General features: G+C 45.5%; 1 protein-coding gene across 2 annotated transcripts in view; it reads left to right on the forward strand.

Annotated features, from left to right (window-relative positions):
- Dock1 (dedicator of cytokinesis 1) overlaps positions 1 to 15,056 on the forward strand; it is a 488,224-nt gene that overhangs the window by 318,876 nt on the left and 154,292 nt on the right. For both annotated transcript variants that reach the window (XM_055608813.1, XM_055608814.1), the window contains exon 29: positions 2,392 to 2,486. In XM_055608813.1, coding sequence (XP_055464788.1) covers positions 2,392 to 2,486 — 95 coding nt within the window. The remainder of the gene's footprint in view (positions 1 to 2,391; positions 2,487 to 15,056) is intronic.

Consider the following 15,056-nt stretch of genomic DNA (forward strand, 5'->3'; position numbering starts at 1 on the left):
TTACAGCTATGGGCCACCATGGTGAGTTTTGGTGTGTCTCTATGTTTCTGTTCTCTTTGCTGTCTTTGCTGTCTTTCTTCTATCAGTGTGTGTGTGTGTGTGTGTGTGTGTGTGTGTGTGTGTGTGTGTAGGTGTATGTCTGCGTGTGGTATGTGTTAGAAAGAACATGTGAGAATAGTGCCCACAGAGGCCACAAAAGGGCTTCGAATCTCCTGGAGCTAGAGTTACAGGCAGTTGTGATCTGCCAAACGTAGGTGCTGGGAACTGAGTTTGGATCCTCTCTGAAAGCAGTATCTGCCTTGATCAGGTGGGCCCTCCAGCTGAGGGTGGCTTTTTCATCAAGTGAATGAGATTGAGATCTAGCGAAGCTGTCCTTTTCCTCCAGAACATACCTGCAGCTTTTGCTAGAGCTGACCACTTGCTGTATTGGGCACCCTGTGTGTAAACAGTCAAATGCAAATTGTGAAAGGAATGAATGAAGCTGACTGAGGAAGCATTCTTTCAGTACTCCTGAACCCAAGGCTTTGGGAGAGCTGTTTGTGAAGCCTCACCAGCTCTGCTGGACCACCCTGACTACTGAGTTACTCGGCCCTAAGGGCAAGCCTCACAAGAGGTCATCTCCCACTCCAGACTGCATTTTGTTTGATTAGCCAAGCTCCATCATATATCAACTGAGCAATACTAATTAGATGCTGGCCTGTGAGTCATAGAAAGGAAAGAAAAGCCACTGGAGAAAGATGGCTTCTCTCCTAAGACTGTAAACCCAACCCTGCATCTCAGTTACTAGGTTTAGGAGAGAGGCAAGAAAGCCAACAATTCGATACAAGAAGATATGACCACAAAGTGTACAACCGAGCCGTCCAAAGTTCCAAACTCTTGACAAAATGGGAAGCTAAGCAGTAGAATCATTATCTTGTGTTGAAATAAACCCATTCTTCCCCTAAATTACTTTTGGTCAGAGTGTTTCCTCACAGCAACAGAATGAACCTAGATTAGGTTCCCTTGCCCACCACCTGATGTTGTACCCGATTCGAGAGACCCCAAAAGACCACTAGAAGTCAAGTCCATTGCAAATCACAGGAGGATCTTTATTCAAGCTTAAGTTCAGGCCACCAATCTTCACTGAGGCAGCAGGTTAGAAAGTGAGGCCCTGAGTCTCAGGGGGGCAGAGTTTTCAAAGGATAAAACGGCAAGTAGGGAATTCCAAGCCTTACATTTACAGGGAAGGGAAAGTTTTGGGTGGGGGTGTTAAGCAATTGAGGTGGCATTCATGACAACCTGCAGGGTGGAGGGCTATGTGGCCCTTCTCAGAACCCAAAGGTGGGGGTCAGGTCACTCCAAGGTAAGATAGAGTCTAAGAAACAAAATGGAGCCACCCTTGCCATCCTCAGTTCCTTCACCGACACTTGTCTTCAAGTTGCTTCCGTACAAATGGTGCCATTTGATAATTTGCCACTGGGAATTGCTTTCTTGGCTGCTTAAACTCCATTCTGTCTCTTGGCCTTCATAGCCAACACTTCATTCTGATTCAATAGATAGAGCAATGAGAAAGGCCCACTCATTTGGCCAACTCTAGCTATGACCGTCTTTTTCTAAACCATCTCGCTGCTGCCTTTCTTTTTCTCTCCCTTGGTCCTGAGCACACATGGAAGCTTCCCAGGATACCTTGTCAGAGCTCAGGTTAACAGCACAGAGTTGAACCAACTTGCCTTCCAAAATAGGAAGTACTCTTAATTGCAACCAGCATGGGCCCTCTGGTACAAGCTTACCAGCTTCCTGTGTCCAGTGACTTCCTTGTGGGTGTGTGAGTGGCATAAAGCAGCAGGGAACCCCTTGAATCCTGCTCCCCCATGGGGATCTGGGTGCTCCACAGGAAGATCGTGAGATTCCAGTAGCATTCCTGAATGGTTGTTGGTCAAAAAGCATGCTGAGTGTGTGCAGTGGCTCAAGGCAAGCTTTAAATGACAAAACAAAAGGGTAGGGATCACAGCATACAAACCTCTGGGAGCTTTGATAGAAAAAAAAAAATGGATTTAGGATAAACATGAGAGAATGCTACAGCTGGCTTGGTAGGTTTGTAAAATCCATGTTTTCTTATAAGCAGAAGAGGCACAAATGTATATTTATAACCCTTGGGGATCTTTTCTTAACTGCCAGAGAGACATTTCCAGGGACCATTTCAACATCTATCCTTGAAAAAGCTATCTCGAGCAGGAGGTGCCCAGGTAAACAGACAGAAACAGTACGCAGCACCAGAGAAATACATCTTCATTTGCTTCTAGAATGTTTTCCTTCAGCTAAAGATAATGGGGTCTTTTATAATCGCATCATGGGGAGAGGGTTCACCCCACTCTTGGTGGGCTGCCTCACTGCCACGTTGTCTCATTGCAGGACTTCCTTATGGAGACATTCATCATGTTTAAGAACCTCATCGGAAAGAATGTCTACCCCTTCGACTGGGTGATAATGAACACGGTGCAGAACAAGTAAGTGCAGCTGGCACCCTGCCTCCTTGGCATGTGAAGGCAGCAGTATGGTGGCTGGGTACTCAGGTGGCTGTGCTGAAGTGCTCTGCTCCTTCCACAGTGCCCATGGTTATATAGAGAGGTGTTGACATGGAAATCATGGCAGAGTGGGGCTCTGCCACTAGGTCAGGCTGTGTCCCTGCAGGGGAAGAGCCAGGGCTGTTGTCAGCTGGTACTGACAAAATCTAGAGAAGAAGGATTCTGTGGTAGCTGTGGATGAAGGTTGTTGGTTATGACTGGGAAGAGGCATGAGTGTATTTTTGCACTTCTGATAGAAACGTGCTTCTCCTGGTGGTGTTAACTGATAGTTCCTTATGGCTTTGGCTTTTCTTTGCTTTTGTTTTGTTTTCACCAGGGTTCTGTATAGTCCGTACTACCCTCAAACTTAAAATATAGCTAAATGTAGCCTTGTACTCCTGATCCTCCTGCCAACAGTTCCCAAGCATCTGGAGAACATATTTTGAGTACCATACCTCTCTGGCTTTGTCTTTTTGTCCACCTGTAAAGAAATCCACGGCAGCAGGGACTTTCCCTAGGTTCCTCTTCTCCTGTATCAACAGGAACAGTGTTGGCCTGGATTCCCAGCAGACCTCTGACAAGGCTCCACTGAGGGGGTACTCAGCCTCTCAAGGCAGATACTGCTGTGACCAAGCTCTCATGGTGGACAGGATGGAAAGGGGATTCCTGGCCCTGGGGGCTGCTGTAGTCAGCCCTGACTGGGCCCTGGCCTCTGATTCCACCCTTGCCATGTCTCTGAGCCCTCTGCCTATCTCACACACATACACACACACACACATATATACACACATACACAGAGAGAGAGAGAGAGAGAGAGAGAGAGACATATGTAACTAGTTAATTCTATCAGTTCTTTTCCTTTAGATTGTCTTGACCAATAATGCACTTGTTTCTGGGATGAAGAATGAGTGACACGTAGGTGCTGGGAGCACTATAGGACCATCATATGCCAACATATCCTTCACAGACTTGCACGCCTCGGGGATGCACACATGGGGAAACTGAGGCAGGTTACAAGCAGACAGAAGAAGTGGTAGGGTTATTATTTAAGTCCATGCCAACCATCCAGAGCCAGGTTCTAAGCCATGTTGTACCTCTTCCCTTATCTGAACTGTGCCTCCATCTGCCCAAAAGGATGCTGACAGTACTCCTCACCTCCTAAGAGCCCAGGCTTCCTATCAGACACCTCACTGACTTCTGCCCAGTCAAGGCTTGCTGCTCCTCTGTCTTCACCCTTGAAGGCTGTGCGCATAGAGAAGTTGCTGTCCACCAGCCTGCTCTGAGTTCCTTCAAGAACAAAATCGTTCAAGTACTAAAACAATACTCCCGTAGAAACTATGCAGAGAGCGTCTAATATTGTTTGTTGCTATGAGAAAACACCTGGCAAAAGCAACTTAAGGGTGGAAGGGCCTGTTTTGGCTCACAGTTCGAAGATGTAGTCCACCCTGGTGGGGAAGGCATGGTGGCAGAAAACCATGTGTGTGAAGCAGCTGGTCACACTGTGTGAATGTCCAAGAAGCAGAGCAGGATGAATGCTGGTGCTCTGCTCCTTTCTCCTTTTGCTTGAGTCTGGGACCCTAGCCCATTCACTCACATCCAGGGTGCACCTTCCCACCTTAATTGTTCTAATCTAGAAAGTGCCTGAGAGATTTGCCCAGAGGTTTGTCTCCATGGTGATTCTAAATCCCATCCAGTTGAGGATCCAGATTAACCATCACATATGGTTTCAGTATCATTTTCTGCCCGCCCTTGTTGTGTATAAGTGTGTGTGTGTGTATCTTTCTGTCATTAATTATGTCCCACATTGCCACCTTTGCTCATGTCAGTCCCTCTGCCATGCACTGTAGCCCTCCTTCCCTCTGTACTATGAGCTGTGATTCCCAGAAGCTTCTGGAGTCTGTATTTAAGTTTTAATGGCACAGCTGGACATGCAGTTTTACCACCCACAGCTTAGAAATCGACCAAATCAGCCTCTCTGGTCTCTTAAATATCCATGTGCTTGCTCGGCTTTGTCTGTGGACAAAGTGCTCCTCTGTGTTCAGGGCTCGTAAAAGGGGATTAAAGGCAGCACCCATTTGATGTGTGGCAACAGCTTGCAAATCAAGAACCTTGGGACACAGTTAAGCTCCCAAGGACAGCCACTGCTTGGTTGCCATGTTATGATAGTGACAGACTAGCAATGGCCTGACATTATGGCTCTGAGCTAGGCTATGACAGTGCTAGGAGGCAAGATGATATTTAAGATAAGCACAGTTCAGAGTGTCTGTGGGATAGCTTCCAGAGTGCTTCATGGCCTCCCCAGTCCTAGGTGCTGCCTCCTTGGAAGCTCCCAGGATGACAGGAAACCCACACCTTCTTATTCAGCCACTGAGCATCACAGCTGCCCTAGCTCTCGCGCGGCTTTCTTTTCCTTATTGGTGCTTTGAGTGTTTGTGGCACCGCCCACAGTTGCACACTGTATCATGGCTGTGTTAGCTGCTGATGGGAATGAGACCACTTGACTTGTCTCCACTGGTTCTGGGCTTTGGCTGTGTTTGTGTACTCAGTATGCACACTAAGTTTTGCTATGGGTGCTACCTGGTAGGAGGTAAAAGTCTGTTAGATGAGACACAATTCTCTTTCACCTCAGAGAAGTGGGTGTTATGGACTGCATTCATTTGGCCTGAGAGACACATTTCTGCCTCATGTAGCAGGTGAGAAAACGGACAGTACTGGGGATGATTTTTTATAGCTTCTTAGAATTCAGCTTCCTGTTCATACCGACTACAGAGAAGGTAATGGAACTGTTTCTGTGCTTATCAATGATTGACACTTGTGATAGATTTCCTTTTTAAAACTTCAACCACTCCTGCTGGAATTCCCCCATGGGCCTTGCTAGGAGCTGGACCTCCTCTCTCAGGAGGAAACTAAGTGAAATCAACACTCTCTGTTGTTCAGAACCATCACGGTTGACAACTGTGACTGTTAGTAGTTTTCAAGCATCCCTTCGTGTCAGTGTAGATTTGGTGTTTGAGGCTGATTGGTTTCTTTTAGGCTGAGTTGGGGCCTAAAGGAGACTGTAGACTGTGGTTTAAATCCTGCACACTTGCATAGAAGACTTGGAGGGGCCTTGGGACGTTCTAGAAGTCAGTAACAGAAGTACACTGGAAAGTAAGGCATGGAAGAAGGGACAGTGATTGCAAAATTCTCATTGGATGGTGGACAAGAAAACAGTCCTTGTCCCTCACCAGAGGAGACCTACTATTCCTCATGAGAATCTTTACCTGTGAGAACAGGTAAAGTGAGCAAGAAAGTGGCAGAGGGAAAACATCTGTTGAGAACTTATAATGCCTCCCACAGAAACAAATAGACCAGTCCTCCAGTGTATATGCCTGGGGTGTTGTCGTTCAGTGCAGTTACAAGAATTAGTTATAACTGGAGCTACTGGAAAGATGAACTTCACAAATGTGGTGAAATTTTTGGTTTGTGTGTATATGCTTATCTGTATATATGCAGATGGATGACCAAGGGACACCCACACCCTAGGTGTCATTTTTCAGGTGCCATTCACCTTGATTTTTGAGACAGGATCTCTTACTGGCCTGGAACTCAACCCTTAGTCAGAAAGCTACAGACAAATGCCTGTCTCTGCCTCCCCAGTGCTGGGTTACAATTATGTGCCATCACGTCCAAGTCTTCCTTTTTGAGTTCTGAGGAGCAGGACTCGTGACTTTAAGCTTTCAAAGCTTTACTGATTGAACTATCTCCCTGGCCCCAAATGGAGATCTTGCTGACCTGCTTCATTTCATTTTCTTTAGTGCTTGAGTATTGGAGCATCTGAGGTCAAGGCACCAAATTATATTGTTGGGTCATCTGTAGAACCATCGGATCTCTAATTTGTAGTTTCATATTCTGAAGTTTTGCCTCTACTTACAGTTTGTAAGAATATATTGGAAGAGGGACTGCCTTTGACATAAACTGATTGGCCTGCTCTTTGATCACCTCCCCCTGAGGGGGGAGCAGCCTTACCAGGCCACAGAAGATGACAATGCAGCCACTCCTGATGAGATCTGATAGACTAAGATCAGAAGGAAGGAGAGGAGGACCTCCCCTATCAGTGGACTTGGGGAGGGGCATGCGTAAAGAAGGGGGAGGGAGGGTGAGATTAGGAGGGGAGAAGGGAGGGGCTTATGGGGGGATACAAAGTGAATAAAGTGTAATTAATAAAAGTTAAAAAAAAGAATATATTGTTTTTTAAATTTTCATGTGTATATGTCAGTCATGATTGTTTTGTTTTGTTTTTCAATCTTGAACTCTTGGCAATTGATCACCCAGGTCCAGGATATGTTTATAGTCTCCTCCTAAGGATATACACTCCTCTCCTTCTCATCGGGTGACTGCAGCCTGGCCATTTTATATGGCTTCCTTCTTCTTTTTTTCCTCTTCCACTTCTTCCCCTCCTCATCCTCCGTCTTTCCTTGCTTAAATGCAGACAGCATTTAGCCATGATGTATTCTCCATGTATGAATATACTACTTATGTTTTCAGCAACTGAATATGAACAATACACATCAGTACATTATCAGATTCCAGTGGGGTAAGATGTCATGTCTACTTTTTCCATGAAGCAACTTCTCTCTTTTAAAAAATATTGTATATTTTCCCACTCCTGGGTAAAACCCACCAGATGTGTTGGCATCCAGCTGGTGTGCTTGGTGATCTATCTGCCAGTATTAATCTGGGGTGTGCTCAGAATGGGAAAGGGCCCTTTTGGGAAGGGGTTTCACCTTAGCAGTGCTGGGTTTCTAGAATACATCATGTCAGTGCTTGGAAAGCAAATTTGGAGCTCCAGGTTCCAGGTACCTTTTTACTGGTTTCCTTGCTGCAGAAGGACTGTAGTTGGTAGTCTTACTGTGCTGAGGGCTCAGGAAGGTGGTACCTGCCAATGGAGACCAGCCTCGTGGGGATAGAGGAATCTGGAGGAGCGAGCTGGCAAACTTTGTGCACCTTGAGAGCCCGACTATTTGGCATTCCAGGCTCCAGCAGCTCTGGGATTCTGCCTTAACCTCTTTCTTCTTACTTTCAAGTCCATGGTTTTAGTTACCTTGTTACTTTGTACTAACTTTTTTATTGCCTAGCTATAGCTATATAGGCTTTGCATTCCTGGCAGCTTACTAATAGTTTTAAGCTCGCCTAAGGATTACTTCTTCCTTTTGTCATTGGCATCTGCATCATCACACCATAACGAGCTGAGTTGCTGAGGACCAACTCCCAGGGAAAGAAGATACAGTAAAACTCAGTGTCACAAGCATTCTGAAGAAAGGTTCTCAGGGGCTTATTGTGCTTACCGTGACCTTTGCTCGTACTCTGTGTTCTTGAACCTTCACATTTCCAAGGAAATGGGCTCTGTGTGAGATGTGCTCCAGCTGCGACCACACACTCTCCTGATAAACTCACAGGGCTTTCTTAAGATTGAGCATCTTGGTGTTCTAGGGTTTCCAGACAGCTTTGGGCACAGGTATGGGGCTCAGACTGGCACTTCCAGAAAGCACTCATTAACCCAGCAGACTTTACGTTTCCTTTTATCCTCAGAAGCTGGTGGGAGTAGAGAACAAGGGCATGAACTACTCTCCCTCAGCAACTTTTGGACCTCTGTGTGGTGTGGACAGCATAGGAAAGCAAGCTTCCACTAGTTGTAGGAAACACCAGGCCACCCCCTTCTTCCTCTTGAAATTCTCTTCCTCTTTATTATGTTCTTTTGACTACTTCTTAATTATTTTGCTCTTTGCATAATTGAGACAAACCATTTTCGGATCTTACCTGGTTGTTTATAACTAATTTATGGGATATAGCATAGATATTTTCTACCAGTGAGGTTGATTTGAATTGCCTCTTTATTTAATTCCGAGATGAAAAATCAAACCGCTCTTCAAGGGCTGGCAGTGATGAAGGGCTCTCAGAACTCTTACTTAGGGACACTCACTTCAGAGTGTTTGAAAAGGCGGAGCCTACTGGAGAATTCTGAGGCTCTGTACACTGAGCCACATTGTGAGCTCCCTGCTGCTGTCTCTGTCCCCTTGGCACTTAGCAGTGATGGATGCACTGTGCTTCGTGAGGACAGAAGTCAAGTGTCCTCTTTATCCTGTGCATGGAGCATCCCTAGGAGCCAAACAAATATCTACCTGAAGCCCCCAACCCCACCCCAGCCCAACTTCCCAGGTTAGACCTGTCCTAACTTCTCATTCATTACATTCCTGGGACCTAGAAAAAAATCTATGCAGAAGGACCTCGGAAGTTGGCTCAGAACTGAGAAAAACCAGGGAGGTCAGTAATCTAGCATTCATCTTGGCAGAGGAAAGAAAGAAAGGAAGGAAGGAAGGAAGGAAGGAAGGAAGGAAGGAAGGAAGGAAGGAAGAAAGAAAGAAAGAAAGAAAGAAAGAAAGAAAGAAAGAAAGAAAGAAAGAAAGAAAGAAAGAAAAAGAAAAAGAAAATCCTCAGAGGAAACCAAAGCCACAAATGTGCTGGGTTGCCTGGCAATACCTTAGGTGTCCTTTCAGTGGCTGAACAAGTAGAGTTCCCCCACTCCCCAGAGGACAAGGGGCTGTGTCCAGACTTATTTAGGGAGAGGGCTGCTGGCATTTGCAGAGGGGAGCTCAGGAATGTTCCTGACCATTTCAACAGTAGCTCCTAGTAGAATTAAACAATAGCTTTCCTAAGTTGTCTTGGTCATGAAGTTCAATTACAACAATAGAAAAAATAACTTGACTGATGATATGTGTAGGAGGCAGCCACTTTGGGTGGAACCATCTTGTCTCTATGCTAGTGGGGCTGGACTGTAGAAGAAAGGTGGCTGAGCATGAGCCAGAGAAACTTCTAGCAAGCAGTGTTCCTCCTTGATTTCTGTTTCAGTTCCTGCCTCTGGTTTCTGCCTTGATTTCCCTGCCTTAACATTGCAGCATGTCAGAGCTGCTGGCTTCCAGCATGCTTCACATGTGACAGTTACATCAGTTGCCAGAAATGTAAGCAGCAGAGCACACTGGAACCCAATCTCCTTCCTAGGCTGAAGGCAGTGGTTAGTGACCTGTTCTGCCCTCAGAGCTCCTTGGGAAGAGTCTTTGAAATAATGAAAGGCAAAGGCTTAGTCATGGGTGAGTCCCTGCCGAGGTCTGGAAAGGAGAGTCTCTGTTGCGCTACTGAGGTGATGGTACAGACCGTTCTTACTTGCAGGGATGTTATTGTCACTATATAGAATCCTTACTCCTGTCCTCCCTTTATCTCCACTTTCCTTCCCCTTCCTGCCCCCATTCTTCCTTCCCTTCCCTTCCTTCTTCCTACATTTCCCTCCTTCCCCCCAATTTAACAGTTGTATGTTGATTGCAGTCATGAGTTCCATGCATCTTCACCTTCCACAGATACCTTCCAGAAAGACTCCAGAGGTTTCTGCACGCATACATGTACATACACATACACAGCTGTGTCTCTGTTGCCGCGTATGCTCAGTAACAGTTATTACCATTCATTGATTGTTTTCTTTTTTCTGTTTTAGCCAACCTGGGGTCTATAGCATTACAGTATTGAACTCACCTTTTCTTGATGTCAGACTAACTTGAGCACAGTTCTGTGTATTCATAAAAAGTATTATTATTTTCTCTTCAGACTTGTGTACTTCATGTGCTAACAGCTCTTCGTTCTCTCTCTCTCTCTCTCACATACACACACACACACACACATTCTAGACAAGAGCCTTGTGGAAGTGTGAGTCCAGCAGACACTTTCCTCAGCTCAGTAACTGCAGCCTTCCCTCTCATTATAATGTGTCTGTTGGTTGACATTTAAAATTTGTCTTGAAGACTTATAGAAAGACACCAACTGGAGTCACCTCTGGTGACTGTCCAGGTAGTGAGGCTTCACATTTCTCCAATGCAGCATCTCTAAGAGACACTGTTTTTACAGTGAGCCTGTCTTAAATACTTAATGTGCTAGTCCACAGTTATCTGCTAGTCACAAGATTGAAAATAAAGTTGAATAATGCATTGTCTCCATCTTCAATCCAACCTGACCCTGTGTTCTCAAATTTTAAAAATTTAAATGTGGGATGCATTTCCAAATCTATGAGGAAATTGTAACAGTGATCACTGCAGTTCCTTCGGAGAATTGAAGTGTGAACAGATTGGGCGGTGGATGTCCTCCATCCATGCTTCTCCTGTGAGCCCCTACCACATGGCATTCGCTGTGCTTTATAGGAATCTCCGACTCTGCCATAGGGGTGTTGCATCTAGGTATTTGAAGTCTCTCCAACAACCTCCAAGGCTACAGGGTATCTTGCCTATCACACAGTAGGTACTCAACAGTGGTCCTGTGACTGCCAATCTAAAACAATGAGTGTCAATAGAAATCCTTCTGATGTGGCTGAAAATGACCTTGAACTTCTGAACCTCCCACGTCTACCTCCCAAGTGAGTTTATAGGGCACACATCATTGCACATGCTTCATACTGTCCTGAGGCTTGAGATGAGGACTTGGTGCACTTGAAGCAAGCACTCTACCAACTTTAGGTCCCCAGCCCATGAGAAATAGCAGGAAGTCAACTGACAGGTACAGACAACCTTCTGTGGCAGATCCTCTGTGGGAATGAGGCGCACGTACTCTCTCTATGTTTGAGTTCGCTTAAGGAACTATTTTTGATGTCAATATGCAATGAGCAGAAAGATTCCCTCTAATGCTCCTGGCGATCTAGCAATTAGTGAATCTCCGTAACTGAGAGTTGTCCCAAGTTTACTCGAGACACCTGCTTGCAGCTCTGAGTCTGTAAACCTTACTCAGATCAGCAGCATTGCTGCAGGCCTGTGAGCTGCAGGGAGCTGCTGGCTGCTGGAGTTGGCTGCTTCATGGTTAACCTTTCCAATAAGGCATCAGAGAAGGGGTTTTACTTAATATTGTACCTGTCAGATTCCCAGAGCTGCAAGTAAATTGAAGATACAAATTATGTTGTAAAGTGAAATATTTTGTGTTATTCTACAGTTTGGTTGATTTAGGAAGAAAATGAACTCTGACAGCTTGATCTTTTCAGTTCAGTGGATTCTAATGGTCCAAAACAAAAGCCCACACTACAGGCTCTTCTTCTTTTGCTGTTTATGAGCGGTATGGCTGCAAGCTCGGCCCATGCTATAGACCCTTGACAACTGGCTCCACGCTGTGGATGTGCCAGCTCTTGGGAACAGCTGCATCGTGCTGGCTGTACATATTTTATGTATAAATAAATACTTGCCATCCCCATGAGGGGAAGGAATCCTCTCTCTGTCTGGTCCACTCACCTCAGTGTTTTTCACAGGAAGAAGGGAGCTGTGCTCCTAGTTTTTCTAACTTGTTGCTGTTGTTGCCATGGCTCCGATGCTCACATAGATGTGATTATGTAGATGCCTATAGGAGATGCTCACTGAAGTGCACAGATAAAGGTCAGCTGAAGAGCCCTTTACTTTTCCATCATGAAGTTCATAGCCTTCCTGTGCCAATGATTCTTTGTGTTTACAAAATGCATTCCCTGAAGTTCTCACCTTAAACTCTGTACTTCTGATGCATTGAGGAGGGCTGTGGGATTTGGAAAGATGATAGTGTTTTGTAGGCCTAGGCTTCTTTGGTGGGACTGAACTGTGTGTTCCTTCCAGTTTTGGTTTGCTTTACATAAAGTCCTTTGGCCTTCACAGCTTTGTTAAACATCTCTCCTTGACCTAAGGAAGATGATCAGGCTGCCAGCAGCAGTTGATGGCAGCTTCGACACTTCCTCTAAAAGCTCCCAAGCATAGCTCTTGCCACCCTGGAGCTGGCTCCTTGGCACTCTCCCCAGTATCCCTGGGACTAGGGGATCAGGGATCTGCTTTACTTCAGACTGAATTTTACTGGGTAACTAAAGCTAGTGACCACTGGGAGGAAGGGGTTCTAATCAGCTACAACCTGCAGGTGATTTGGAGGTAAAACATAAAAAGCAAAGGAAAAAGTGGGTAGGTGCCTTTATCTTAGATACAAAACCTATGACATAAGGTGGATTCAGAGGGCATAGAGTTTAAGGGCATTATCCTTTAGGAGATGCTCTTACAGGTAAATGGTGTGCTCATAAAGCACAGAGTTTGGTACTCCTTCCTAGTATTGTGAAGTGGGTTGAAACTTTCCAGAAACCACAGTGAAAGGGACTGCTCTGTTTCTGAATGATGTTCTGCCTGCGGGATGGATTTTGGGTGGTTTTCCAGCCTAAAGAAACCGTATCTTTGTGTATACAGAAGCCAGTGACTGCTGGGGACAGGAGCTGGAGGCAGAAGAAGGATCCTCTGAGAATGGGTAGTTTCTGGATTTGTTTTGAAATCCAGACTTTAGAACATAAAAGTGACATCAAAGTTAGGCTTCCTGTAGATGGTTTGGGCATCAGATCAGGGAGCATGGACAGGGATACAGGCTGGAGAGATGACCAGGAGCTTCTGGAATAATCTAGACCACAGACCACACATGGTTTTGTCCTGGAGTGAAGTGGTCATTCTGGAGAGGAAAAAATGGGTCATTTGGTGTATTCTTCAGGACCAAAAGGACCTATTAAGATCTGGCTACAAGGAGTGAAAAGGCGGATTGTCAAGGGAGTGTGATTGGTAAATCTTTCAGTGTGATGGGGAAGCAGATTAACAGGGTGGGAATAGTCATAAGCACTGTTTCCCATCATGCTCAGTGTTTCTTCACCATGCCCCCCCACTACCCTCCTATAGAGAAAAATTACACCGAGTTTACACTTAATTATGAAGAAAATTAAATACTGAGAAATACTGTAGAGTGTGCTGCAGAGGGCCACAAGTAGGATGGTATCTGAAATCTTTTTTTTTTTTTCTCCTCCCTAAAAAGTGTTTTCCCCTGTTGCCCTTGGGTAAGGAATTCATGGTCTGCAGACTGTAAGGAGAGGACCGGTAGAAAGGCTCAGCCAGCAGGTGGACATCCAACACTCATTTCAGGAGAAACTAGAAGTTAGAACTTACAATTTATGGTACTATTAACAATGGCATGATGCTATCAAGATGCTCTGGGCAATGAATGTAGCCAGAGCAGGGAAATAGAAGGAGGTGGAAGTCCCTGTGGCTGAGCAGATGAAAAAGTCAACAGAATACAGGGAACTGGGAGTGGGAGCCAATAGAAGGAAGAAACCCAGAAGAGAGAAGAGTGTTGAGCTTCTAAGAGATGGTGTGCAGATTAGCAGAGAAGTGGCCTAAGGAAGTGGAGGTCACTGCTGATGTGGACCATGTTTGCCCCCCTGCAGTTAGCAATTGTATGTACTGACCTTGGGTAGCCCTGGTGAGGTTCATGGTGCTTAATTCATAGAAAGGGTATGTTTGGGGACATACTGTGATGCCAAAGTGGTTTTTCTCTATGTCTTGTTTCTTTGTGGAGGTTGGGCCAGTGACTGAGAGTACTCTGGTGGAGGACGAAAAAGGTGATGTAGAGGTGGAGTTAAAAGCCAGGATGGCAACAGTAACAAAGGGATGACCTTGATGAGAGGAGAGATGATTTACTGTGAAACATGGTGAGACAGAGGTATCGTGTGTATGCAGATGTAGGAAAACCTCATATGGCTTCATTTCTCAAGACTAAAGTTTGGTCATTAGCAGTAAGAGACCAACTCAGTAGTGGGGGATTTGGGTTCATCTGTATGTTTTGTACCCGTGTTAACTCTGCCTGGGGCATTTACCATGTATCCCTGTGGGTGGCTCCATGTGTGGCCTGGAGACTCATGCTGTGTTGCATAAAGCCTGGGAGTGACTCATGAATATACAAGCCTAAAAAAGATATATCACTTTAAATAACTGCTACCAAGTCACCCTCCCGTGAACATTTCTAGATGGATTTTGTCTTTTAAGCTTCAACAAACCCTATTAGCCGGCAAAACCCACTGGTCTCTCAAAATAGCCCTCTCTAGCTCCTCCTCTGCAGGTGGATATGGCAATCTGGCCTTGAGGCTGGGATGGGCCGCAGGAACCAGAGTTCCCGAAAGAGGTGACTTGTGTCTGAACCCCCTCTGGCTTCATTTAGTACATCCTTTTTGATGAGTAGGGATGCTTTAAACATCCTGTTGCTAGTTTTCTGCCCTCAAAGCCAGTTCCGTAGTGCTCAGCTGTCTCCCCAGACCAGCTGCCCTGCTGCCCCTCCACTGTCCCAGTTTGACATTCCTGGGAGTCCCTGCCTGCTGTTTCTCTTCTTAATTTCCATTTCTCTTGTCCTCACAAATAACTAAGCTGTGACTCAGAATTCCTGGTGTCTCACAGGCATCCCAGGACCCAGCTGTGATGTGTTTTAAGCAGGTGACTCACAACTCTTAGTCCCCTTTCCATTTTGTTTAGAGGTGGATGATGTACATGTCTTCTCAGACCTTCTTCATCCAGACCAATCACTATTTGGTGGAGACCATTGCATTTCCTGTTTCTCTACTGCAGAGGGCTGGAAGGGAATGTAGAAATCACTTCATGGTGAGTTTTACAGACTGTTCCCTATGGCTGACTTCACCTT

The sequence above is a fragment of the Psammomys obesus genome, unplaced genomic scaffold, assembly GCF_907164565.1.
Source record: "Psammomys obesus unplaced genomic scaffold, mPsaObe1.curated_primary_1811, whole genome shotgun sequence".
Lineage (NCBI taxonomy): Eukaryota > Metazoa > Chordata > Mammalia > Rodentia > Muridae > Psammomys > Psammomys obesus.